General features: G+C 38.7%; 1 protein-coding gene across 5 annotated transcripts in view; it reads left to right on the top strand.

The window, feature by feature from the left end:
• The window catches only part of PER3 (period circadian regulator 3), a 62,443-nt gene that overhangs the window by 25,403 nt on the left and 10,206 nt on the right, over positions 1 to 26,834 (top strand). For 3 of the 5 annotated variants that reach the window (XM_030912760.1, XM_030912757.1, XM_030912756.1), the window contains exons 12-19: positions 375 to 503; positions 919 to 1,069; positions 10,520 to 10,655; positions 11,307 to 11,431; positions 11,666 to 11,836; positions 17,379 to 17,609; positions 18,020 to 18,717; positions 21,078 to 21,297. In XM_030912760.1, coding sequence (XP_030768620.1) covers positions 375 to 503; positions 919 to 1,069; positions 10,520 to 10,655; positions 11,307 to 11,431; positions 11,666 to 11,836; positions 17,379 to 17,609; positions 18,020 to 18,717; positions 21,078 to 21,297 — 1,861 coding nt within the window. The remainder of the gene's footprint in view (positions 1 to 374; positions 504 to 918; positions 1,070 to 10,519; positions 10,656 to 11,306; positions 11,432 to 11,665; positions 11,837 to 17,378; positions 17,610 to 18,019; positions 18,718 to 21,077; positions 21,298 to 26,834) is intronic. The other 2 variants (XM_030912759.1, XM_030912758.1) reach the window with 1 other exon arrangement.

Genomic DNA, 26,834 nt, shown 5'->3' with positions numbered 1-26,834 from the left:
CAGGGTGCATGAAATACCTGCCACGTTCTTGGAAAAAGTACAATATATATTTAGTTTGTTCTCTCTATTCTAAACTGGACATAGAGAACTAGAGTTTATTTTCAGGTTTAAAAAATTAATTATACTATGGCTTTTTAACAACGTGTTGTCCTGGAAGTACCTACCTAGTCTAGAACATAAGACTTTGCCCTTGAGAATTACCGAAATGACAGAGGAGTGCCTTTCGTGTCAGCGTTAAAAGTACTAACCTGCACACACCTAATTGGGGATTTCAGAAATTGTCATCTTAATTTTTAGATGATTCTAGATGAGCTCTGAGGTGGCTGCATTTAGACACCCAGCAATTCTGGACTTGTTCCTCTCTGTCCTTCTAGCCAGTTCACGTGAGTGTGTCCAGCGGCTATGGGAGCCTGGGGAGCAGCGGGTCGCAGGAGCAGCTTGTCAGCATCGCCTCCTCCAGTGAGGCCAGCGGTCACTGTGTGGAAGAGACAAAGGCAGAGCAGGTGCATGGGCTTATGTCACATCCTTATACAGGCATTGTGTTTTCTGTACTACCTCAGTTCTGCATGTGGTAACATCTTAGTATATATTCCTGACTCGAAGACCTCATCTGATAACAGGCATTTTCATCCATTTTGCTTTGGGAAAAATGTCTGTAAAAAGAAGATACCACCTTTGGAAAGTGATATTTGAATTAATTGTATGCATTCTAAAAATTAGCATATTTTGAACAGATTTATTTACTATTTGTTGGTACCAGTATCCTGTGGCATGGTGCAGGAAACTGAATTAAAACGATTACTGTGCTTTAATCATTGTGTCTTCAGAGAAGCAGAAGCTAAGTGTATTTTGTTTATGTATCTTTTAGTGGACATTTTCGTAATTTTTGAAACATATTTTATCTTTCCTTTCCCTAAGATGACCTTGCAGCAGGTCTATGCCAGTGTCAACAAAATTAAGAATCTGGGTCAGCAGCTCTACATCGAGTCAATGGCCAAATCATCATTCAAGCCAGTGACGGGGACACGCACAGAACGGAATGGTGGTGGTGAGTCAGCAAATGATGATGGTGAGTCCTCCCCAAGGATCTCCTCTTGTGGGTGTCACTCTCTACATAGATGTCACATATGTGATTCATGAGCATAAAGTCATGACCCTGTGTTGGTGCTTGTCATATTTCTTGATTTGCCTAAATAGCAATAGTAATAGTAGTAATAATAATGGCAACAGCAAATACTGTTTTGAAAGTAAATGGTATTAGAATGTATTTGTAATAGTTGCAGTTCACTTTTACTGAAGACTTAACTTTTCTTGAAAATACCAACAAATCATAGATTTTCCTCCGTGCATGGGCATCTCTTGAAACAAAAAGAGTGGATTTTAGAATGCATTTTAAATAATAAAGTATATTAAAATGAAAATCCCTTTCGTCATTTCAAACAGAAATCTTTGTGACCTAAATTCAGCGAAAAACTTTGGCTCTTTTCTTGACGTGTATTTACTTTTCTCAAATATGAGGTGAGGAGCACTCCAAAAGAGCTGGATCAGTACTAAAACTGGCATCATATTAAAAAGTTAACCTAGTTGTATTGTATGGCATAGGGAAGTTCAATAATATGGAAATCAAATTAGATTGACATTTAAATTTAGCTAACTTTCCCTTCATTTTTCTTCCTGAATGTTAATATAATTTGGAAGTTGTGATGGATCTTGGTCACTAAATGTTATTAATCTCTATCATTGTCAAATGTAGACGTTTTACACAGTTGGGTGAAATTTCTAAGGTCAGTAATGATAACAGCTATACGTTTCAGGACTTGACATGATTTATAGCACAAAAAGTCAAACTGCTGCTCCCATAGGTGACATCACTGGGAACCGTCTTAGTCTGTACTGCTGTAACAAAATACTTGAGACTAGATAATGGATAAAGAACAGAAACCTGTTTCTCACAGTTTTGGAGGCTGGGAGGTCCAAGATCAGGGCACCGGCAGGTTCAGTGTCTAGTGAGGGCCAGGTCTCTGCTTCTCAGAGAACATCACTTCCTTGGGTGGGGGCAAACGCTGTGTCCTCACATGGCATAAGGGACAGAAAGGCAGGAAGAGACTTAGCTAGTTCCTTCTAGCCCTTCTGAAAGGTTGCAAATCCCATTCATGGGAACATGTGCCTGTTGACACTGTCACATTGGGTTTTAAGTTCCGACATAAGAATCATGGGGGACACACCCATTCAAACCATAGTGGAGCCTATAGGACTCCCCAGATAGAGCAAGTCCTGTTCTTTCATTTTTTTCTGTTCACCTCGATAGGAAGGTGAGCATTCCATTGGTTTCTTCTGCTGTTACATGTAAGGGCACAAGACAGGAATAACAGCTGCTTTTTTTATTCTTGTCCCTCGAAACCCCCACATTCCCGCTCTGCAGAAAAATTTATCTTAAATACAATTTTTACTATATAGATTATTATTCCATGTCCTGGCAGTGCTATTTCTTTTAGGAAGTTTTAAAGCTAAAATGTCTAAATGTTTTTCTCACTGTCTGGTCTTGCCAGTCCTACTCACAGCTGCCTGGGCCTAGGATCTCATGGTAGTATCAGAATTTCACATACTGACTTCTGTCCTCAGAATAGCTTCCCTTCTCACTTCACTTCCCTTCTCACTTCCTGCATTATTCAGTTTCTTATCATCTACCATGGATCTTGTAATACCATTGGTACTATTTTTTTTTGAAGGCTGTATCTTTAAGTAGACGGCAATATTCCATCATTGATTTTTTATAAAATTGAAGCTGCGGGTAATTCCATGTGCTTACGCAGCTGCTTTAGAAACTGAAATGTTCCCACTCCTTAGACAGATTCTTATATTTGGCTCTAATAGCACACACAGGATGTGACTTTGAAGAAGAAGGAAGATCTTTTGCCATTTGGTACAGCTTTGGAGAACCAATGTTTCTGGGAGATCTTGATTTTATTAACATTTGGAGACCTACAAGTTTAAAGAGCTAAGAAACCTTTATACTTACTCTTTACTTGAGAGACATGAAGATACAACTTTAAAATGTTATGATTTAAATGTTAGAAATTGACTAGAGATATATACCAATGAAAAGGAAAATGCTTAGTTAAGCATGATCATTGTTTACATGCTTTATGGGAACTTCAGGTTTAAAATTTATATGTTTACCTTTCTTACAATATAAGAGCAAATAATGCTTTAAGGTAGAATAAGAAGGGAGATTTTAAAAGTTAATATGGGAGGGCAAGGAACAACAGGGATATGTAAAGCCCATTTGGCTACATGTACAGAGGCCAGCTTCAAGAGACATCATTGAGGAAATCCAGGAAAAGTAAGTGTCCATGTCTAGGGTGATGGAATGCCTGAGTGAGAGAAGATGACCCGTAAGTTGAACAGGTTCAGAGTGAGGTTGCTTCCAGTTTCTTCTCAGGGATGTAGAGAGCCAGAAACAGCATCACCCCAAATTTACAACAGAAAAATCTGGATGAAAGGCAAGTTCAAGACCTTTCTTGACAACTCAGAGTGCTGAGGTTACAGAGCAGCCAGCAGGCCTAAAATTTAAGGAGAGAAACATATTTGCAAGGAGAAGAAAGATGCAGCACTGGATTCCAGCGCACTGACAGCCTGAGTCAAGTAACTTGCAGAAGACAGACCCTCTCCGAGGCACAATGACAAGGAAAGACCAAAAGCTGAAAGTGGAGCAGATATTGAGAAAAAACAAAAAAATTACCTACCAAACCAGCCACCAGCTGAGGCAAAAGGTATAACTAGAGGAATTTGAAAACTGTTCTACATCCTGTAAATCCATTACAATACTCAAACCTGGCCTAAAAATTAGATTAATTCGAACAGAGGTCTTAAAGAAGGAAAGGCATGCCCAGTCTCTGTATGCTACACAAGTTACACAGTTCTCAACAAGAAATTATGTAGCATATGGATGGGCAAGAAGGTAAAAGAAAAAAAAAAAACCCTCCCAAGAGACAAAATCATCATCAGAACAAGACTCAGATAGGACACAGAAGTTGCAACTATCTGACAGGGAACGTAAAATAATTATGAATGATGCATTAAAGGCTAGTGGACAAAGTGGGCACCATGCAGGGCCGGGTGGGTAATCACAGCATAGAGATGGGCATGAAAGAAACCCTCAAATGGAAATGTAACATCTGTAACATCAGTGCCAGAGATGAGGAACACATTCAATAGCATTCAACGCAGCCTGGGAAGGAATCATTATTCAAGCTGAAACAGAGAAAGAAGAATGAAGCCAACAGAATAGAGCATTCTAAGAATTTGGAGACAGCCTCAAACTATGCAACATAGGTGTAATTGGAATCTCAGAAGAAATAGTTGAAGAAATAGCGGTCAAGAATTTTTTACAGAGCCAAAGACCATCAAATAAGTTAAATACAGAACAAAAACAAAGCAAAACATTTGGGCATATCATATTCAAACTGATGGAAAAAAGAAAATCTTGAAAGCAGTCAGAAAAAAAGATTACGTATGGAGAAACAAAGATAAGAGTTATAACAGACATTTCTTCAGAAACCATGCACACTAAAAAGACAGTAGAGTAACATCTTCAACCAGAAAAACTGTCAGCACAGAATTCTGTACCTAGTGAAAATGATCTTCAAGAAAATAAAGGTGATATAAAGATTTTCTCAAACAAATATTATGGGAATTTATTTCCAGCACACTTATTCCATAAGAAGTGCTAAAGGAATTTTTTTTTTCAAGACAAAACAGGATGATGTATTTAAATGAAATTAGAAGAAAATATTACCAAATACAGACTTGTACCAAAAATATATAGTTTTCAAGCTGTCTAAAAACAGACATTGTCTATCAAGTCTCCACTTATCATCTCTTGATGAATTCTAATGCTGCTAATGCTTTACAATTGACCATGTAATTTTGCAAACATGAACATAAATTTTCCCATGTCAGTGATTATATTGTGTTTATAACATAAATAGAGAAATACACTGTGTTTATAACATAAATAGAGAAATGTCTCTGTGGATAGTGCTTTGAGAAAATCTAGGCACTCTGTAGATAGGTACAAATCATTTTTAAAGGGATACACACAGACACACCAGATGGAATTTTACCCCTTACTCAGAATAGTTACCAAATAAATAGAACAGTGCCAATCATATAATGATTGAAAAACATTTGTTGTCATATGTGAATGTTGAGAAATATTTTTGATGAAGGAATTTCTTAAGACAGAAGGAGTATGATACCAGACCAAAAACTTGAATCTACACAAAGAAGTGAAAAGCACTGGAAATGGAATAAATGAAGATAAAAAAAATTCTATTTTTTAATTTTTAAAATTACTCATAAAGGTAATGGACTAAAGCAAAACCAGCAAACTGGATTTATAGCGTATATATAAGTAATCTTTGTGACAATAATACTACAGAGGTTGGGTGGAAGGTATTGGGAATATACTGTTATTAGGTCCTTATACTGTATTTGAAACAGTATTTTATTATTTGGAGGTAGACACTAAGTACTTAAGAATATATATTGGAAACTTCAGAAAAACAATTTGAAAATTTTTTTAAGTATAAATAATAGGTTAATAGAGGAGGTAAAATGGAATTTAAGACACTTAACCCAAAATGGTGGCCCAAAACCAAATGGAACTGAAGCTGGGAGTGGTGCCATGTGCCAGCTACTAAGAAGACTGAGGTGAGAGGATCACTCGAGCCCAGGAGTTCGAGTCCAGCTTGGGCAACATAGCCATACCTCATCTCTAAAAATACACTTAAAAATAAAGAGCAAATGGAACAAATAGAAAACAACTAGTGACTGGTATATTTTAATCCAGCAATATCAACAATCACTAATGTATTGAATATGAATATGAATCATATTCATTTATTCATATTCAATATGAATAATCTCAGCACACTAATTTACAAGAAAGAAATTGTCAAATTGGATGAAAAGATCCAGCTACATACTATCTACAAGAACCCATTGTGAAAATAAACATAGGTTAAGAGCAAAAGAGTAGAAAAGATACATCATGCTAACACAAATCAAAAGAAAGTGGTAAGCTGTATTATCATTACACAAAGTAGACTTCAGAATAAGGAATGTTAGCAGAGTTAGGAGGAGAGACTGTATAACAGATAAAGGAGTTGATTCCTTAAGAACATAGAATAGTCTTACATGTTTATGCATCTAATATCAGTGCTTCAAAATACATGAAGTAAAAGCTGTAAAACTGTAAGGAGAAATAGACAAATTCACAATGATAATTGGAGACTTCACATTTCTGTCTGTAATTGATAAAAGAAGTAGACAGAAAATTAGTAATGCTATAGAAGACCTGAACAACACTATCAGCAAGGTCTGCCTGACATTTATAGAACACTTGACCCAACAACACAACACATGTTTTTCATGCAACATTCATCAGAACAGATCAGATTATGGCCATATTACAAATCTTAAAACATTTTTAAAGAAAAGAAATCATACACTGTTTATTCTCTAACCATAATAGATCAAATTTAGAAATCAGTAACAGAAGTATTTAGAAAATCCCTAAATGTTCGGAAATTAAGTAACTTCATACTCATAAATAATCCACAGGTCAGAGAGGAAGTTTCAAGGGAAATAAAAACATTTTGGGCCCGGTGTGATGGCTCGCGCCTGTAATTTCAGCACTTTGGGAGGCTCAGGTGGGCGGATCACAAGGTCAGGAGATTGAGACCATCCTGGCTAACACGGTGAAACCCCAACTCTACTAAAAATACAAAAAAAAGCCAGGCATGGTGGTGGGCGCCTGCAGTCTCAGCTACTCAGGAGGCTGAGGCAGGAGAATGGTGTGAACCTGGGAGGCGGAGCTTGTAGTGAGCCGAGATTCCGCCACTGCACTCCAGCCTGGGCGACAGAGCGAGACTCCGTCTCAAAAAAATTGGAACTGAACAAAATGAAAAGACAACAAAAACTATATGGGATATACCTAAAACACTGCTTAAAGGGAAATATACGGCATTGAGTGTTTATATGGAAAAAAGAAGAATGGTCTCGACTCAGTAATCTAAGCTTCCTCCTTAAAAATAAGAGAAAGAAGAACAAATTGTATCTCAAGTAAGCAATAAGAAGGAAATAATAAAGACCAGATACCAATGGAATTGAAAAGAGAAACTAAGTTAAATCAAAGGGTAATAAAATTGTAAGTCTTTAGCCATACTGAACAAAAGAAAGAAGAAAAGAAGGACAGGTTGGGATTTATCAAAATGTGAAACTTCCCCTTTTTGAAAGACACTGGTAACTATGACCATACCACCTTGAACGCATGCAAACACACCTGAAAGACACTGATAAGAATGAAAAGACAAAATATTTGCAAATTTTATATACAATAATGAAGTTATATCCAGTGTACATAAAGAACGCTCAAAACTCAAGAAGACAACCCAGTTAGAAACAACGTTTTTCTAAAGAAGATATATAAACAGCAAATAACATGAAAAGATGCTGAGCCTAAGTCATTAGACAAAAAAATTTAAACCATGTGAGATACCACTACACATCTTTGAGAATGGCTAAATTTTTTTTAAAAACTGACAGTACCAAGTGTTGGCAAGGATGCAGAGGGACCGGAACACTCACCCGTTGCTGGAGGTAATGCCAAATTGTACAGCCACTTTGGGAAAGTTTGACATTTCCCATAAAGTTAGACATACTCTTACCATGTACCTTAGTAATTCTATTCTTAGTGATTTACCCAACTGAAATAGAAACTTAAATTCACATGAAAACCTGTATGTGAATATTTATTACACTGTTACTCGCCAGACACAGAAACAACCCAAATGTCATTCAGCAGAATGGATAAGCTATGTGTATCCACACAGTGAAATGCTACTCGATGGTGAAGAGAAATGAACTTGATTCACAGACCATTGTAGATATAAATACTAAATACATTTTGTTAAGTGAAAGAAGGCAGAACCAAAAGGTTACATATTATACAATTCCATTCCAGAAAAGCGTTCTTTCTGGAATGCTCTAGCTCTGGAAAACAGATCAGTATTTACTATGATTGGGTAGAGGAGACAATGTAAGGACATTTTTAAGTCATGGAAATGTTCTTTTGGTTACTGTGGTGATGGATACACAACTTTCTGTGCATTTGCCAGAACCCACAGATTTGTGCACTCCATCTCACCCCAAAATGCAAAGAGAACCCAAGATGAGATGCAGGCTGTGACAAGTGAATCTGACTGCATTACAGATGACAGGACTAAACACACGGAAGGGGTGGGGAAGAATAGAGCTCAGTAGCTTTGGAAAACAGCGCTGCAACTGGATCTCCTAGGGCTAAATACAAAATTATGAATGTGCACAAACACTGTACTCAAGTTGGTGTATTCGTTTTCCACCAGAGTACAGGGTAGCAATTCTAAAGCGACTTTATACTAGGGTTGAACAAATTGTGGAAGCCGCTATCGATAACGATAACCAGACTCCTCACTATTAGAGGAAAGCCACACACAGCCAAAGGGAAGGAACTCCATGATGCTGGATTGGCGCGAATGGTTTCAGTGTGGACTCATGCCCCTTTCGTTTAATATACAGAGGGATGGATAGACACGTGTTAGTATACTATGCCAAATAAAAAGAATAAAACAGGCCGAGTGCGGTGGCTCACGCCTGTAATCCCAGCACTTTGGGAGGCCGAGGCGGGCGGATCACAAGGTCAGGAGATCAAGACCACAGTGAAACCCCGTCTCTACTAAAAATACAAAAAAAAAAAAAAAAAACTAGCTGGGCGTGGTGGCGGGCGCCTGTAGTCCCAGCTACTCAGGAGGCTGAGGCAGGAGAATGGCATAAACCCGGGAGGTGAAGCTTGCAGTGAGCCGAGATCACGCCACTGCACTCCAGGCTGGGCGACAGAGCGAGACTCCGTCTCAAAAAAAAAAAAAGAATAAAACAGATGGTTCAGGCAAAGATTATCAAGGAATGAAACTACAGGTGAAAGGTTAATGGGGAACTTAAACTTTGAGAAGTTTTAAAGAAACAGAATACTTGGGTGATCGCAAAGTATTCCTCCAAAACATATTATTTGTTTATTACATTGTAAAATAGTAACTTTACACAGGACAAACAAACCCGAGAGACACCATGTTAACCAATGAACAAGGTAACAAAACATATTGACATCCTGTACCCTGGGATGATGCGCGAGGAAGGACACTGCACCTCAGTGGCATTCTTTCCCCAAATGCATAACCTCGATCTAATCATGAGAAGACATCAGAGAAACTCAAATCGAAGGCCATCCCACTAAAGTTCTGACCCTGAACGGAAAAACAACATTGAGTGGTAAACTGATAAAATCCAAAGAAGATCTGTTTTCCAATTAGTAGAATGGTACCACTGTTCATTTCCTAGTTCGGGTCATTTTATTATGGTTGTAGACCATGGTAACATTAGTGGAAGCGGGGTGACAGGCATATAGGAACTCTATTGTACTGTTTTTGCAACTCTTCAAGTCTAAAATTGTTTCAAAATTAAAAGTTAAAAATCATTAATGAGTGAAAGGTAATACAGTCATTTTTCCATAATACCTTCTGAAAATAGAGAAGCCTCTTCCAAGCCAGCTAAAAATGACCAGCATCTAACACTTCTACAAAACTTCTCAGTAGTACATGACGTAATTAGTTACTCCTTCCTTGAGAAAGTTTTCATTCTTGGTTACTGTGAGGCCTAACCTTGCAGGATTTTCTGTTATCTTTCCAGCTGCCCTTTTTCAGTCTCCTTTATTGGCTCATTGTCCTTTACAGGAAGTTTTTAGTGCTTAAGCCTGGAGGTTTTTTCTTCTCTCTGTACCTACCTCTACAATGGTGGCCACTTGCCACATTTGGCAATTTAAATTCAAATTCAATATAGTTAAATGTAATACAATTAACATTTAGTTTCCCAGTTGCTCTAGCCATATTCCAAGTGCTTAATAGGTACGTTAGTGGCTACCATACTAGTCAGCACAAATAATCCATCAGTCATCACAGAAAGTTCTGTTGGACACAGGCTCCACGTGGGAGATGCTGTGTACTTCACACAGCATCACGTAAGACGCACAGGTCTTCCCACATTCCACCCTTAGTGATTGCCAGGGTTGATCAGTTGTATAGGCAGTGTCAGCTCAACATTGGAAAGTTCCCCATGAACCTTAAACCTATGGTTTCATTCCTTGATAATCTTTGCTGGAAATTTTGGTTTCATTACTTATTTTTCTAAATACAGTTGTAGCCATTCTATATGTAATGTGCTGTGCACCTTATTTTATTCACATTGTGTGTTGTGGGTATCTTTCTATTAGTGCATTTTAGATCTGCACTCATTTTTAATAGCTGCATAGTATTCTATTGATATATACATGATAAAGTGCCATGATTTAATTTTAGTAAGAAAGTATATGTTCTTAATTACATGCTGGGTACCTTTAATTGCACATCCCTTTATTCTGTTTCAGGTGATTATAAAACCTTTACTTCCTTCCACCAAACACTGAAAAATAATAGTGTGTACACTGAGCCTTACGAGGATTTGAGGAACGATGAGCACAGCCCATCCTATCAACAGATCAACTGTATCGACAGTGTCATCAGGTATGAGACCGCAAGTTTGGATACCATGTAAGTCTGTTCCAAAAGCATACACTGTCACTGTAGAGACTTCATAGAATTTTTAATAGCTGCTCTGACTTGGTGTTTCACTATAAATCAGTAGATATTGATGGCGTGCCTAACACATACGCTGAACATTACAGAAGGCACAAAAAGCTAGAAGATGCATTCCTTCTTTGAAGGAACTGTGGTATAGTTCAGAAGACAAGACCTATTTTTGTCGGAATTAAATGGTGTAAGGCAAGCTCGTCCAGCCCGCGGTCCACAGGCTGCATGTGGCCCAGGACGGCTTTGAATGCAGCCCAACACAAGTTCATAAACTTTCTTAAAGCATTATGAGTTTTTTTGTGATTTTTTTTTTTAGCTCATCAGTTATGATTAGTATTAGTGTATTTTATGTGTGGCCCAGGGAAGCCAGTTGGACACCCGTGACATAAGATTTGAAGGTTAATTCAAGACCACAGTAAAAGAAATGTTACAATCCAGTGATTGAGGCTAGGATGGTCAGGGAAGACTTTATCAAAGAAAAGTATGAAGTATCCCAAACAGAACTGGCGTGAGAGAAGCAAAGAGGTGGGAAATGGCACAGTTAGGGAACAGCTAAGAATATGTGGCCTAATTATGTTGTTACAGATACCTGAAGAGCTACAACATTCCAGCTTTAAAAAGAAAGTGTATCTCCTGTACAAATACAACTTCTTCCTCCTCAGAAGAAGACAAACAGAACCACAAGGCAGATGATGTCCAAGCCTTACAAGGTAACAAGAATGCCCCTCGGAGTTAAATTCAAAGAACTGTAAATACATCCTTCATGTTTCTCTTTAATGTCTTATATTTATTTTGTTGTAAGCATAAAATTCTGGTGTCATATTACCTCTTTATGGCCAGTAAGGTTTAATTTCTCAGTTACAAACTTCTGTAAACTGGGTCTTTTATATAAATTTCTTGTTGGGAATTTTTCTTTTCACTGTCAGTTTCTCTTACACCACCAGCTGGTTTGCAAATCCCAACCATACCTAAATCAGAAATGCCAACAAATGGACGGTCCATAGATGCAGGAGGAGGAGCTCCACAGATTCTGTCCACGGCGGTGCTGAGTTTGGGGTCGGGCATAAGCCAGTGTGGTTACAGCAGCACCATTGTCCACGTCCCACCAGAGACAGGTACCACACTCGCCTCTTACTTTGAAAATATACTCAATATTAACTACATTGTGATAAGAAAACAAAAGTCATGAATATCATTTGCTCAGTTATAACTTCTAAACTACACATATTTTTTCCTTTCTTTAGTTCAGTAAAAGTATTTCTGGAAACATCACGTTTGTGTTGGTTACATATTTTGGACAGTATTTCTCAGTTACGTTATTCGTCAGTGAAATCAGTTGACACATAAAAAGCACTTAATACAGTACCTAGTAGGTAGGTATTAGTAAGCCCTCAATTAGTGTTAGCCATTGTTAATGCAATTATAGATGGGACTGTGTGAGGTTACTTCCTTGCTGACTTTTAAAGAATGTGTTCCTTTCACCTGCATTTCACCATCCTGTAAGTTGTGATGAGCTCAGTCACACATGCGTTCAGATTTTTGTATTGGTGTGATAGCAATGAATAGAGTTCTTTAAAACTCTTCATTTAACACCATAATTACTTGGTAATTATTCTACTGTCTTCTTTTTATTCCTCCTTATTGCCACCTGTCCGTTTGACATTTTCATCACTAATAACAATTTGGGTAGATGAAGGAATGGTGACAAATATGTTAAATTGGGTTTTCACATGATCTGTGCTTTATCTTTGCTAGTCTCCAGTGGTCTATCAGCTAATATGTGTCGAGCCATTTCTTTGTGCCACTCTCTGCTCTTAGTTCTTCATTGGTATGATCTCATTAAATCTTTCCAACAACCTGTGAGATGGAGAGCATGGTACTGACAGGAGATCTGTGGATTGGTGGGGAAAGACCAGAGAGCATTACGTTTCTAATTAGTCAAAAGTAGAGTTTCACTGGAACTGAGCTAGCCCTTCCACAGAGGAGCATATGCACATTTTTTAGTGTGCCTTTTAATATTTTGCATTCCTGTATGGGCATGTAGCTGTCCATAATACAGCCCATGCAGGAAGGGAGGGTATCACCCAATATGAAAAGCTCTTTTTTTTATTCTGCCACTCTGCTTTCTATACTCTGCTCTTATATTACCATTTTTAATGAATTTATACTAAAATCCGTATGCTTAGGAAATTTTTACTGATATTAGTTTCTCCTGATCTTAAATCATCCTCAACATTTACAGGGCCACATCTTTATTCCATGGAGAAAAAGCAGAATCAGAGCCCAGATGTTCCTTAAAACATATCTCTATGTCTTTTGCTTTCTGAAAAGCTCATATTCATTCCCTCAGTTTGCATCCTGACTCAAATGAATTGTGTCTGAGGACCATGGTCACAAATACATTTCCTTGCAAGTTAATATCTTCATTTCATATGTGGAACAATGAAGCCACAAATAGGCAAAGTAACTTAACTTGCCCAATATCACACAGCCCATGAGTAGTAGAGTAGGGAATCAAGTATTGACCATTAGTCTCCAGGAGTCGTTGCCATTACAGATATTTTGAACCTAAAGCAGGGTCTAATTAAGATGGAATGTAGGCCAGGCACAGTGGCTCATGCGTGTAACCCCAGCATTTTGGGAGGCCAAGACAGGAGGATTGCTTGAATGCAGGAGTTTGAGACCAGCTTGGGCAACATAGTGAGACTCTGTCTACAAAAAATTAATTTTTTTTAAATTTTATTTTATTTTATTTTATTTTATTTGTGAGAAGGAGTCTCACTCTGTTGCCCAGGCTGGAATGCAATGGCATGATCTTGGCTCACTGCAGCCTCCGCCTCCTGGATTCAGGTGATTCTCCTGCCTCAGCCTCCTGAATAGCTGGGATTACAGGCGCCTGCCACCACACCCAGCTAATTTTTGTATTTTTAGTAGAGACAGGATTTCACCATGTTGGCCAGGCTGGTCTTGAACTCCTGACCTCAGGTGATCTGCCCACCTCGGCCTCCCAAAGTGCTGAGATTACAGGCGTGAGCCACAGCGCCCAGCCCTAAAATAATTTTTTAAAAGATGGGATATGAGATACAATGGCTAAGCCAATCAATAAAATGAAATTTTAAAGTATACTCAATCCAAAAGAAGAGCAGGAAAGGAGGAAAAGATTAACAAAAAAGAAACAGAACAAACCAAATAATAAGATAATAGCTCTATATCCAGCTATGTCAATGATGACATAAAATTGACTCAACACTTCAATTAAAAGGCAAAAATTGGGCCAAGAATAGTGGTTCACACCTGTAATCCCAGGGACGCACGAGGCCGAGGAGGTAAGATTGTTTGAGGCCCGGAGTTTGAGACCAGCCTGGGCAATACAGTGAAACCCCATCTCTACAAAAAATTTTTAAACTAGCCAGGTGTGGTGACCCACGCCTGTAATCCCAGCTACTTGGGAGGCTGAGGCAGGAGGATCAGTTGAGCCCAGCTTGAGCCCATCTTGGGTTCATTGCTACAGTGAGCTCTGATCACATTAGTGTACTCCAGCCTGAGTGACAGAGCAAGACCCTGTCTCTAAAAATAAGTAAATACATAAAAGGCAAAAATTCTCAAAACAAATTTTAAAAACTCAAGACCTAACTACATGCTCTCTACAAAGTACAAATGAAATTCACAAATGGATTGAAAGTAAATGAATGGAAAAAAATGCACAAGTGAAACAGTAAACATCAGAAGGCTGCAGTGACTTATTAATATATGTAAAATAGATTCCAGGACATCATTTCATAATGACAAGGCGGTCAATTCATCAGGAAAGACATAACAGTCATAAATGTATATTCACTAATAACAGCTTTGAAAGCTATGAAGCAAAAATATGCAAATAGACTTTCCATAATTATATTTGGAAAATTGATAAAAATATATAGAAAAAATAAGAAACAGATGATCCATACAACACTATCAACCACCTTGGTCTAATTGATACTTAGAGAATGTGAGGCCCAGTGACTGCATAATCCACAGCCTTTTCAAGTACACACAGTATGTTCACTGAGAAATACGACATGTTGGACTATACTATGTCTCAGATTTAAAAGGATTAATGGTATGTAAACTGTTCTCTGGCTAGTGAATTAAATTAAAAATAAGTAATAAGATGTCTCAACCCAAAAGTTTATAAATCAAACAACACATTTGTAAATCTATGATTCAAAAAAGAAATCACAAAGAGAATTAGAAAATATTTCCAAATCAATGATACTGAAAGTACAGCATACTAAAATGTATGGGATGCAGCTAAAAACGGGGCTTGTAAGATCGATAGCTTTAAAAATGCTGTTAGAGAAGAAATGTCTCAAATCAGTGATCTAAAGTTACAGTTTAAAAAGTTAGCAAAAGAAGAATGAAATAAGTCCAAGATAGAATGAAGGAAATAATAAAAGACAAAAGCAAAAGACAAAAGCAAAAATCGACAAAATAGAAAACAGACAGTAGAGAAAATTAAAGCTGAAAGTTGATTCTTTGAAAAGATGAACAAAATTGATAAACCCCTTATACCAGTAGAGAGGGGTCTTGGTTCATGTAGCTGTACAGTGTCTTGAAATCAGGTAGTTTAAATCCTTCAGCTTTATTCTTTTTCAAGATTGCTTTGACTGTTAGGTCTTTTGTCTGTATAAATTGTAGACTCCGTTTCTCAGTGCCTTTTTTCCTTATTATGAAGTTGTATTTTCCTGCTTCTTTGCATGCCTGGTGATTCTTTTTAATTGGATGCCAGATACTGTGAATGGGTACCAAATATATTTGTATTCCTGTAAATATTCTTGATCTTTATTCTGGGTCCCAGTGAAGTTACCTGGAAACAGATTGATCCTTTCAGGCTTTGCTTTTTAAATTTGCTAGGCAGGAACAATAGTGTGTAGTCGAGGCCTATTTTTCCTCTGCTACCAAGGCGAGACCTTCCTGAGTGCTCCTTGTGATGCCTCGGGAATTAGGAGAGTCTCTAGTCTGGCGGATGGGAACCGCTACTGTTCTATAGCTTGTGTGAGCTTCAGCTCTTGTTCCTGCTAATCCTCTCGTAGTGTTTTCCTCCCATGAATGCCCTGGTGAATCCTTGGAAATCCTCTAGGCTGCACGCTGGGGCAGTCCTCGGGCTCACCTCCCTTGTTTCTTATCCTCGGGGGTCACTTCCCTTCAGTGTCTGAAACCTATTGTTTTGTATATTTAGGCCTTTTTTTTTTTTTAATCTCAGACAGGAGGGTAAGTTTGGTCCCTGTTACTCCAACTTGGCCAGAAGCAAAGCCCCCTGTGGTGTTGATTTAGTCACAGGCCACTTCTGGATGTAGAGTGGGGCCACATCCACCCAAACCACCTGGATACTGCACCACAGGGGCAAGCCGGAATGGATGTTGGGGGAGCCCTCCACAGTGTCCACCACAAAATCTTTTGTTCTTAGAAGTAATTTTTTAGAAGCAACCCAAAAATATATATAACTATTCTATATCAATAAAATAAACTTTAATGTACTATTATATATCAATAATAAATAAACAGATAAAAAGAGGCAACCCAAACTCCACCCACAGATGTTCACTTTAGTAAACTGTGCTATGCATATAAAATGGAACTCCGCAGCAGTGTAAAAGTATGAGACAACTGTCCAGCCATTGATAAAGTTCTCCAAGGGATACGGTAAAGTGAAAAAGGTGCGTTGATGGCTAATGTACATATGTGCCTTTGGGTAAAGATGGGGTCACAGAGGAAGATAATCTATGTTCATGCTTGTTCATACATAATAAATTGGAAGGGCCAGGTGCGGTGGCTCATGACTGTAATCCCAGCACTTTGGGAGGCCGAGGCAGGTGGATCACCTGAAGTCAAGAGTTTGAGACCAGCCTGGCCGACACGGTGAAAACCCCGTCTCTACTAAAAATATAAAATTAGCCGGACGTGGCGGTACATGCCTGTAATCCCAGCTACTTGGGAGGCTGAAGCAGGAGAATCACTTGAACTCAAGAAGCAGAGGTTGCAGTGAGCCAAGATTGCACCATTGCACTCTAGCCTGGGCAACAAGAGCAAAACTCCATCTCAAATAAAATAAAATAAGATAAAATAAAAACAAAACTTAGCCAGGCGTGGTGTGGCACACACCTGTAGTCCCAGCTACTCAGGAGGCTAAGGCAGAATCACTTGAACCCGGGAGGCAGAGGTTGCAGTGAGGCAAGGTGGCGCCACTGCACTCCAGCGGAATGGTCTTCTGCAGGGGTAACAAATGAGAACTAGACAGAGCATGGACGGGGTGAGGAGAATGTACTACTACGTGTCTTTATTAATACTTGCTGATTTTTGAACCACAGGATTACCTATTTAAAAGATAAATTCAAAGATAAAAAGAAATTTTGAAGAATTCAGGGAGAAAACTGTTTACAATAAAAGCAAGATTTAAATAAATGTGTACATATTGATTATTACAACTGTAAGATGTGCATTTGTGCAAAGAATATAGACAGAAAATCAAGAATTTTTATGCTAATGATTTTTTGTATTCCAGCAATTATAATAATGTTTGTAAAAATGTATTGAAAGGTAGTTAACAAAAAGTAAAATAAATCAATACAAATAATTGATAGGAATTAAAATTAAGTATGTCTTCTTCCACCTCAGCCAGGGATGCCACCCTCGTCTGTGAGCCCTGGACTCTGAACATGCAGCCAGCCCCTTTGACCTCAGAAGAATTTAAACATGTGGGGCTCACAGCGGCTGTTCTGTCAGCCCATACCCAGAAGGAAGAGCAGAATTATGTTGATAAATTCCGAGAAAAGATCCTGTCATCCCCCTACAGCTCCTATCTTCAGCAAGAAAGCAGAAGCAAAGCTAAATATTCATATTTTCAAGGTACATAAGTTTTTAAAAATAAATGCCATTAATCTATGTAGATGTTACAAACTATATCTAAGGACTAGGAGATAAGGAGTAAACAATAGGAGTTTCACTTATAAGAAGCTGATGGAAAGATGCGAAAACAATTGTTTACATCAACAATTTATGTAGGTTCTTTCTTAGATCCTAGATCTGAGAAACTTTTTTTGTGAGAAACTGATTGAGAGATGCTGAAATAAGTTTATTTGATAGCAACTGGTTTTATCCGGAATTTTGTTCATATTTTTAGAGCCACTTTTTGCCATTTGGGTAGTATTGGCAAATGCACATTCGTTGTCAGCTACTTATAACTACCAGTAAGTGGCATCCTTCTCTTCTTTTTGGGTTTAATTTTACATAATTTGTCTCTATCTTTATCCTTCCAGGAGATTATACTTCCAAGCAGACGCAGTTGGCCGGCTGCAGGAAAGGGAAGCACAAAAGGAAGAAGCTGCCGGAGCCGCCGGACAGCAGCAGCTCGAACGCGGGCTCTGGTCCCCACAGGGGAGCGCGTCAGAACGCACAGCCCTGCTGCCCCTCCACGGCCTCCTCTCCGCACACCTCGGGCCCGACCTTCCCACCTGCCGCCATGGTGCCCAGCCAGGCCCCTTATCTCATCCCAGCTTTTCCCCTCCCAGCCGCGACCTGTCCCGGAAGAGAATACGCAACCCCCGGAACTGCACCGGAAGGCCTGCATGGGCAGCCGTTGTCCAAGGGCCTACAGCCTTACCCAGCTTTTTCTTCTCCTTACTTGGATACTTTTATGACCGTTTTCCTGCCTGACCCCCATGTCTGCCCTCTGTTGTCGCCATCGTTCTTTCCATGTCCATTCCTGGGGGCAACAGCCTCTTCTGCGATATCACCCTCAATGTCGTCAGCAATGACTCCAGCCGTGGACCCACCCGCTTCAGTAACCAACCGCACAAGAGAGGAGGAAAAGTGGGAGGCACAAAGCGAGGGGCACCCGTTCATTACTTCGAGAAGCAGCTCGCCCTTGCAGTTAAACTTACTTCAGGAAGAGATGCCCAGATCCTCTGAATCTCCAGATCAGATGAGAAGGAGTACGTGCCCACAAGCCGAGTATGTAAGTGATGCTCATTTTCAGCGCTCAAGTGAGAAAGTGAATATCTTACTAAAGTTAAGGTGGTCACGTTGGGACTCAGCGCAGACATCCTCAGTAGGTAATCCGCATGGCTACTGTGAGCGAGCCTGTCAGCCTAATTGTGTGTAAACACGAAGCACATCTGCCTGGCTCTGGAAAGTAGACACGAAAGAATCATCTATATTCTAGTTTCTTAGATACTTTGTGAGGTTTTTTCCAAAGTGCTTTTAAGTTTTCATGTGAACTGGATTCCCTCCGCTCTTTAAAATTCGATCCACGTATTACGCTTAAGTGTTCATTGCCTATAATATGTATTTGTTTACTTACAACCGGGGTTATGGTCTGGTGAGATAGGAATAAGCGATGTTGACAATTTAACGATTGTACTTCTTCATGCACAGTCGCAGGACAACAAGTGTGTATGAAGGGTTAGGAGCTACCTTTTTTATTATCAGTAGAGTAGCCAGTTTATAGTTTCACACTTAAACATGTCATTTTTTCAAAATCAAAAGCTTTTTGGGTCTACTTCCTTTAACTTTTCCTCCCTTTACCTAAAAAGCCATTCTCAGGTTTATTTAGCAGTTTAAACTTTGGAATCTGATGTTGCTATATTTAGGTATAGAATCCAAGGCAAGTGTGAATATTTACACAGATTCTTTGACCTTCCCTTCAAGGTATAATACTCCTCTTTAACAGATACTCAAAATCTAGTGATACAAATCAAGAAAATATGCTCACTTTTGAAAGCCTGGTATCAGTGTGCTTGCTAAAAATCTAAGGCAAGGCAGTGTATTACAGTGAGTAAAGCCTGGGCTATGGATTAAGACATGGATTCAAATCCCAGCTCGGTCACTAGTTAGATTCACTTAGACAAGTTATTTAACCTTTCTTTGCCTCTGTTTCCTTATTAGGAAAATGGAAAGATGAATTCCTCATAACTTACTCTGAGGGCTAAATGATGTATTTATATAGTACTTATCCCTATGCAGAGGGTGCTCCCAGAGAGCTGGAACTTTGTTTTGTTCATTATTATATTCCTCGTATTTGACACAGTGCCTAGAATGTATAAAATGTTCAGTATGTATTTGCTGAGTGACAAAAAAACTACTTGTGCAGTGCCTGGCATGTAGCAGGTACTGAGAAAGTAGTAGTGCCTTAATATTACTTACAAAGGAACTTACTTCTTAGGGATAGGCTGGAAAGTTTTTACTTCTTAGTTATATATGTAAATTTTATTCTGTTTAACATATGAAGTTGAAGATCTTCCAGTTACAGTAGTCTCCCTTACCCAGGGGATATGTTTCAAACCCCTGGTGGATGCTGGAAACTGTGAATAGTTCTGAACCGTATATACAGTATGTTTTTTTCTATACATACTGTACATACCTATGGTAAAGTTTAATTTATCAATTAAGAACAGTAAGAGATTAACAGCAGTAACTAATAACATAGAACAGTTATAAAATCTACTCATCACAGTTTCACGGATAGAAGATTCTTTTTTTTTTTTTTTTTTTTTTTTTTTTTTTTTTGAGACGGAGTCTCGCTCTGTCGCCCAGGCTGGAGTGCAGTGGCACGATCTCGGCTCACTGGAAGCTCCGCCTCCCGGGTTTATGCCATTCTCCTGCCTCAGCCTCCCGAGTAGCTGGGACTACAGGCGCCCGCCACCTCGCCCGGCTAGTTTTTTGTATTTTTTAGTAGAGATGGGGTTTCACCGTGTTAGCCAGGATGGTCTCGATCTCCTGACCTCGTGATCCGCCCCTCTCGGCCTCCCAAAGTGCTGGGATTACAGGCTTGAGCCACCGCGCCCGGCCAGAAGATTCATTCTTGCCTAAAATTGTAGCACTCTCAGCACATGGGGTTTTTCCTTTCCTTCTTGAGAACTTTCACCTTTTCACTTAAATGAAGCACTTTATGACTTCTCTTTGGTGTATCCCAATTGCTGGCATCACTCCTCTTGCACTTTGGGGCCATTATTATGTAAAATACGTGTTACTTGAACACAAGCACTACGATACCACCACAGTAGATCTGACAGCCAAGACGGCTACTGAGTGACTAACAAGTGGGTAGCACATACAGTGTGGAGGCACAAAATAAAGGGATGATTCTTATCACAGGCTGGAAACAATGAGACACTCAAAATGTTATGACACTACCAGAATGGCTCACAATTTTCAACTTACGAACTGTTTATTTCTGGAATTTTCCATTTACTATTTTTGGACCTCGGTTGACCACGGGTAACAAACTACAGAAAACAAAACCATGAATAAAGGAGGACTCTACTGTATTTTGTGATAAGAAGATTAAAGTGTCTTTTCATTGCCCTTACTTTCTAGCAGTGTGTTACAGGCAACAGTGGCAGTGAAAGCAGTCCTGCCACTACCGGTGCACTGTCCACGGGGCCACCTCCCAGGGAGAATCCATCCCATCCTACTGCCAGCACACTGTCCATGGGATCGCCTCCCAGCGGGACTCCATCCCATCCTACTGCCAGTGTTCTGTCCGCAGGGTCACCTCCCAGCGAATCTCCATCCGGAACTGGTTCTGCAGCATCAGGTAGTGGATCAGGACAACCAATGTTTCAAACTCCATTGCCAGGCATTCACTATGTGATAAGCTCTCACTGTGTACCCCAGGCACTGATGTGAGGTACAAGGTTTTTTTCTTTTTCCTTTTTTCTTTTTGTCAGGTATATTGGGGTATATTTATGCACAATAAAATTCACCAATTTTAGGGGTACAAACAATTCTGACAGATGTGTACCTTAGTGTAAGCACTACCACAATCACCATATAGAACATTTCTGTCACCCCAAAAAGTTTCGTGACCCTCACTGGTCCATCTCTGCCCTGACCCTTGGTCTCCTGGCAGCCACTGGTTTGCTGTCACTTTAGTTTTGCTTTTCCTGTGATTTGTGTATAGAATCAGACAGCATGCCATCTTTCGTATTAGGATTCTTTCAGTTAGCATGATGCTGTTGAGACGCACCCCTAATAGCATTTGTAGCTTAGATCTGTGATCCGTTTTGAGTTAATTTTTGTGTATGGTATGAGGAAGGGTCAATACCCTTTCTTTACATTGGGATATCTAATTGTTCCTGCCCTGTTTGTTCAAAGGATTAATCTTTCCCCCATTAAATTGCCATGACGACTTCGTTGAAAATAACTTGACCATATATGTGTGGGTCTATTTCTGTACTCTGTTTTCTGTTCCACTGATCTGTATGGCTAGCTTTAGGCCAATACCACACTCTTGAGTAATGTAACTTTCAAGTAAGTCTTGAAGTCTGGTGAAGTAAGTCCTTCAACTTAATTCTTCTTTTCAAAATGATTTTGAATATTCTAGGTCCTTTGTCCATATAAATTATAGATTCCATTTCTCAGTTTCTACAAAAAAGTCTTCTGGTGTTTTGATTGAAATTGTGTTGAATCTGTAGATGATCAATTTGTGAATAATTATCTTCCTAATGATACTGAGTATTTTGATCCACAAGACAATTTCTCTATGTAGGTCTTTAATTATTCTCAGCCGCGTTTTATAGTTTTCAGCCTACAACTCTTACACATGTTTTGCTAAATTTATCTCAAAGGATTTTATAATTGTTGATGCTACTGTAAATGGCATTTAAAATTTTCAAGTTGCAGTTGTTTGTTGTTAGCATGTAGAAATGTAATCAAATTGTGTGTTTTTAACTCGTATTCTGCAGTCTTGCTAAACTCATTTATTAGTTTTAGTAGCTCTTGTAGATTCTGCAGGACTTTTCTACATAGTCTTTATTATCTGCAAATATAATCTTCTTTTTTTCTGTCTGTATGTCTTTATTTATTTGTCTTGCCTCATTGAACTGGCTAGGACCCACAGTGAAGTGTTTAATAGAAATAGGAAAATAGACACTTCCCTGGTTCACAGTCTTAAGGGGAAAGCACTCAGTGTTTCACCTTAAGTATGATGTTAAACGTAAGTTTTCCTTGAATGCCCTTATCAGATTGAGGAAGTTCCCTTCTGTTGCTGCTAGTCTGCTGAGTTGCCTTTTCTGCATCTGTTGAGATAATCATGTGATTTTCCTCCCGTATTCTATTAATATGGTGAAGTACATCAGTTTTCTGATAATAAATTAACCTTGCATTTGGTCATGCTCTTTTATCCTTTTTTATGTATTGTTGGATTATCTTCCTAATGTTTTGTTACACGTTATTGCATCTCTGTGCAGACTATTGGTCCATTCGCTTTCTTTACTTGTAATGTCTTTGTCTGGTTTTGGTATCAGAGTAATTCTAGCTTCAAAAAATGAGCTAGGAACTATTCTTTGCTATTCTGTTTTCTGGAAGAGTTTGTGCTGAACTGCTATTATTTCTTCTTTGTATGTTTGGTGGAATTTACCTGTGAATCTTTCTGGGCCTGGAGTTTTCTTGGTAAGAAGGATTTTAATAACAAATTTAAATTCTTTAATAGATAGGGGTCTAATCAGGTTATCAGTTTCTTCGTGATCTTTGGTAATTTGTATCTTTTAAGAAATGTATCTGTTTTATCTAATTTGTTGAATGTATTGGCATAAAGTTTTAAATATTCCCTTTTCCTTGTAATGTCTATAGGTTTTATAGTAATGTACCCCTCTTATTGCTGGTATTAATATTTTTCCTGTTCAATCTGACTGTATATCAATTTTAATAACTTTTCAAAGAACTTTTGATCTCATTGGGGGTTTTTTGCCTATTGCTTTTTGTTTTTTTTATTTTATTGATTTATACTCTTTTTTTTTTTTTTTCCTGAGACGGAGTCTCGCACTGTCGCCCAGGCTGGAGTGCAGTGGCATGATCTCGGCTCACTGCAGCCTCCACCTCCCAGGATCAAGCGATTCTCCTGCCTTAACCTCCGGAGTAGCTGGGATTACAGGCACCTGCCACCACACCCGGCTGATTTTTTGCATTTTTAGTAGAGACAGGGTTTCACCATGTTGGCCAGGCTGGTCTTGAACTTCTGATCTCATGATTCGCCCGCCTTGGCCTTCCAAAGTGCTGGGATTACAGGCGTGAACCACTGCATCCAGCCTATGCTCTAATTTTTATTACTTCTTTTCTCTTTACTTTGGATTTTTGTTTTTTTCTTATTTCTTAAGGTAGAAGCTTGTTGGGTCTTTGAACTGAGATTTTTTTCCCCCCAGTATAAACATTTAATGCTATTGAGTGCTCTAACCATTGCATCCCTCAAATTTTGGTATGTTGTATTTTTATTTTCATGCAGCTTCAGTAGTTTTTTTTTTTTTTTGAACCAAGGTCTCACTCTGTTGCCCAGGCTGGAGTGCAGTGGCATGATCCCAGCTCACTGCACCCGCAAACTCCTGGGGTTAACAATCCTCTGGCCTCAGCTTCCTGAGTAGCTGGAACTGCAGGCATATGTCACTGTGCCTGGCCAGTCTAAAATATTTCTAATTTCACTTGTATTTTCTTATTTGATCTTTCAGTTATTTAGAAAGGCTTAATTTCCTAATATTTGGAGATTTTTTTTTTTTTTTAGATATTTTTATTTTGTTGCTAATTTAAATGCAGTCAGAGAACATTGTTTTGTATTTTTTAAATTGACCGAGACATTGTGTAATGATCCGGAATTTGGTCCATCTTGATAAATGTTGCATGTGCATTTGAAAAGAATATGCTTTCTGCTGTTGTTGAGTCATGTGTTCATTAAATGTAAATTAGATCAAGTTGGTTGATAACATTGATCCAACTTTCTGTTATGATTTTCTATCAGTTTTATAAGTTATTATGATACAGGTCTTATATGTCCAGCTATAAATGTGAATTTCTCTATTTTTTCTTATAGTGCAGTGAGTTTTTGCTTTATGTATTTTGAAGCTCTTTTATTAGTGCATATACACTTAAGGTTATTATATTCTCTTGATGAATTGCTCTCTTTATCCTGAAATATGTCTTGCTTTGAAGTCTGCTTTGTCTGATATCAGTGTATCCAGTCCAGCTTTATTTTGATTAGCATTTACATGGTAAATTTTTTCCATCTTTTTACTTTTAACTTATCTGTGTCTTTATATTTAAAGTAAGTCTTATAACCACCATATAGTTGGGTACTTTTATTCATGTGACAGTCTCAGCCTTTTAACTGCAATGCTTGCTAGACTATTTACCTTTAATGTGAATGTTGATATGGTTAGGTTTAAGATAAATCTTTCATCTTGCTACCAATTTTCTGTTTGTCTCATCTGCCCTTTCTTTTTTTCCTCCTACTCTCCTCCTTTTGGGTTAATTGTGTATTGGCTTCTCAAGCATACCTTTTTTTTTTTTTTTTTTAAGTTTTTGTTCTAGGATTTACTTTTTTTACATTTTTATTTTATCTTATTTTTTTCTTTGAGACTCTGTTGCCCAGGCTGGAGTGTAGTGGTGCCATCTCGGCTCACTACACCCTCCACCTCCCGGGTTCAAGCAATTCTTCTGCCTCAGCCTCCCAAGTAGCCCGTACTACAGGTGTGCGCCACCACGTCTGGCTAATTTTTTTGTATTTTTAGTAGAGATGGGGTTTCACCATGTTGGCCAAGCTAGTCTGAAACTCCTGACCTCAGGCGATCCGCCCGCCTCGGCCTCCCAAAGTGCTGGCATTACAGGTGTGAGCCACTGCGCCCAGCCGGCTCTAGGTTTTATAGTGCACATCTTTTACTTATCACCGTTTACCTTCAAATATTATACCTATTCTATCACTTTATTTATTAGAACCTTAAGACAGAGTACTTCCATGTCCTCCTTGTCTTTTGTGCTATTTTTGTCATACATTTTAATGTGTAAAAAAACCCACAATAACACTGTTATTATTTTTGCTTTAATCAGTAATAACCTCTTAAAGTTGTTTTGTGTGCGTGTTTTGTTGTTGTTTTGACACAAGATCTCACTCTGTTACCCAGGCTAGAGTGCACTGATGCAATCATAGCTCACTGTAGCCTCAAACTCCTGGGCTCAAGCAATCCTCCAACCTCAGCCTCCTGAGTAGCTGGGACTACCAGCATGTACCACCACACTCAGCTAATTTTTTATTTTTATGGAAATGGAACCTCATTGTGTTGCCCAGGCTGGTTTCAGACTCCTGGCCTCAAGTAATCCTCTCATCTTGGCCTCCCAGAGTGCCAGGATTACAGGTGTGAGCCACCACGCCCAACCTAAAGATATTTTTTAATGAAGAAAATGTTTTTATTACTTTTTTATGTACATACTTTTTTTAAAAAATTAGACAAATTGGTATTTTTAATTCCTTCAAAGTCAGTGAGAAGGATCTAGAAGGGTCAAATGCAAGCTAGGAAAGGAATGATCCATAAGGCTTCATAGCAGCCGTAAAGGGATGGTCCTTGGGATGAACAGTTTCTCTGTTGTGAGAGGAGGAAGGTGAGGAGGGGGTACATATATCATTAATTGTGTATGTTTGGTATCATAAAGATGATTAAGTTGCTTTCTGATGGCTTTTTTCCTTATAAAATAGGTGAGATTGAGGGAGGAAATAGAGAAGTTGAAAATAGTCATTGCTGGGGGTAGGTTAGTGCATGACCAGAGAACTGTAGCATTTTAATGGTGCATTTGAGGTTGGTGATGATGAGTTTTTTATTGTAGAAACACTGTACCCTGTTGTATGTGACTTTCTCTATGTATTTGGCTACTTGGGTTTAGGTAAGAACAAAGTCAATAATTGGCTTTATCGGAGTTGGCATTTTGACAGTTATGAAAAGTCAGAGGGAAAAATAAGTCTAAGGAACTACAGGAAGACTTAACACACTGTTAACACATTTATAGTTGAAATAATTGAACAAGCCAATGAGAAAGTGCAGCTGAGATGTTAATGATTTTGGAGATGGAACAGTTATGGGTGATGATAAAGGGCAATGTATGTAACCTTGAGAGTGATAGCTCATTAGGAATGGAAAAAAAGATCTCAGGAAGACCAAAGAACCAGGAGGCTGTTCACAGGGAAGAGGAACTTTCCCGGAAATAATGGTTGGACTGGCTGAGGAGGAGGACTGTCCGAGGCAAGAGTCTTTAAAGAATGAGAGCCAGTTTGGCAAATCAGTCAGACAGGTCTTTTCTAATTATTTGTTGTTGATT

This window comes from Rhinopithecus roxellana, chromosome 12 (genome assembly GCF_007565055.1).
Source record: "Rhinopithecus roxellana isolate Shanxi Qingling chromosome 12, ASM756505v1, whole genome shotgun sequence".
In the NCBI taxonomy this organism is placed as follows: Eukaryota; Metazoa; Chordata; class Mammalia; order Primates; family Cercopithecidae; genus Rhinopithecus; species Rhinopithecus roxellana.
Note: the sequence above shows the minus strand (reverse complement) of the source record. Positions and strands in the feature narration are given on the sequence as shown.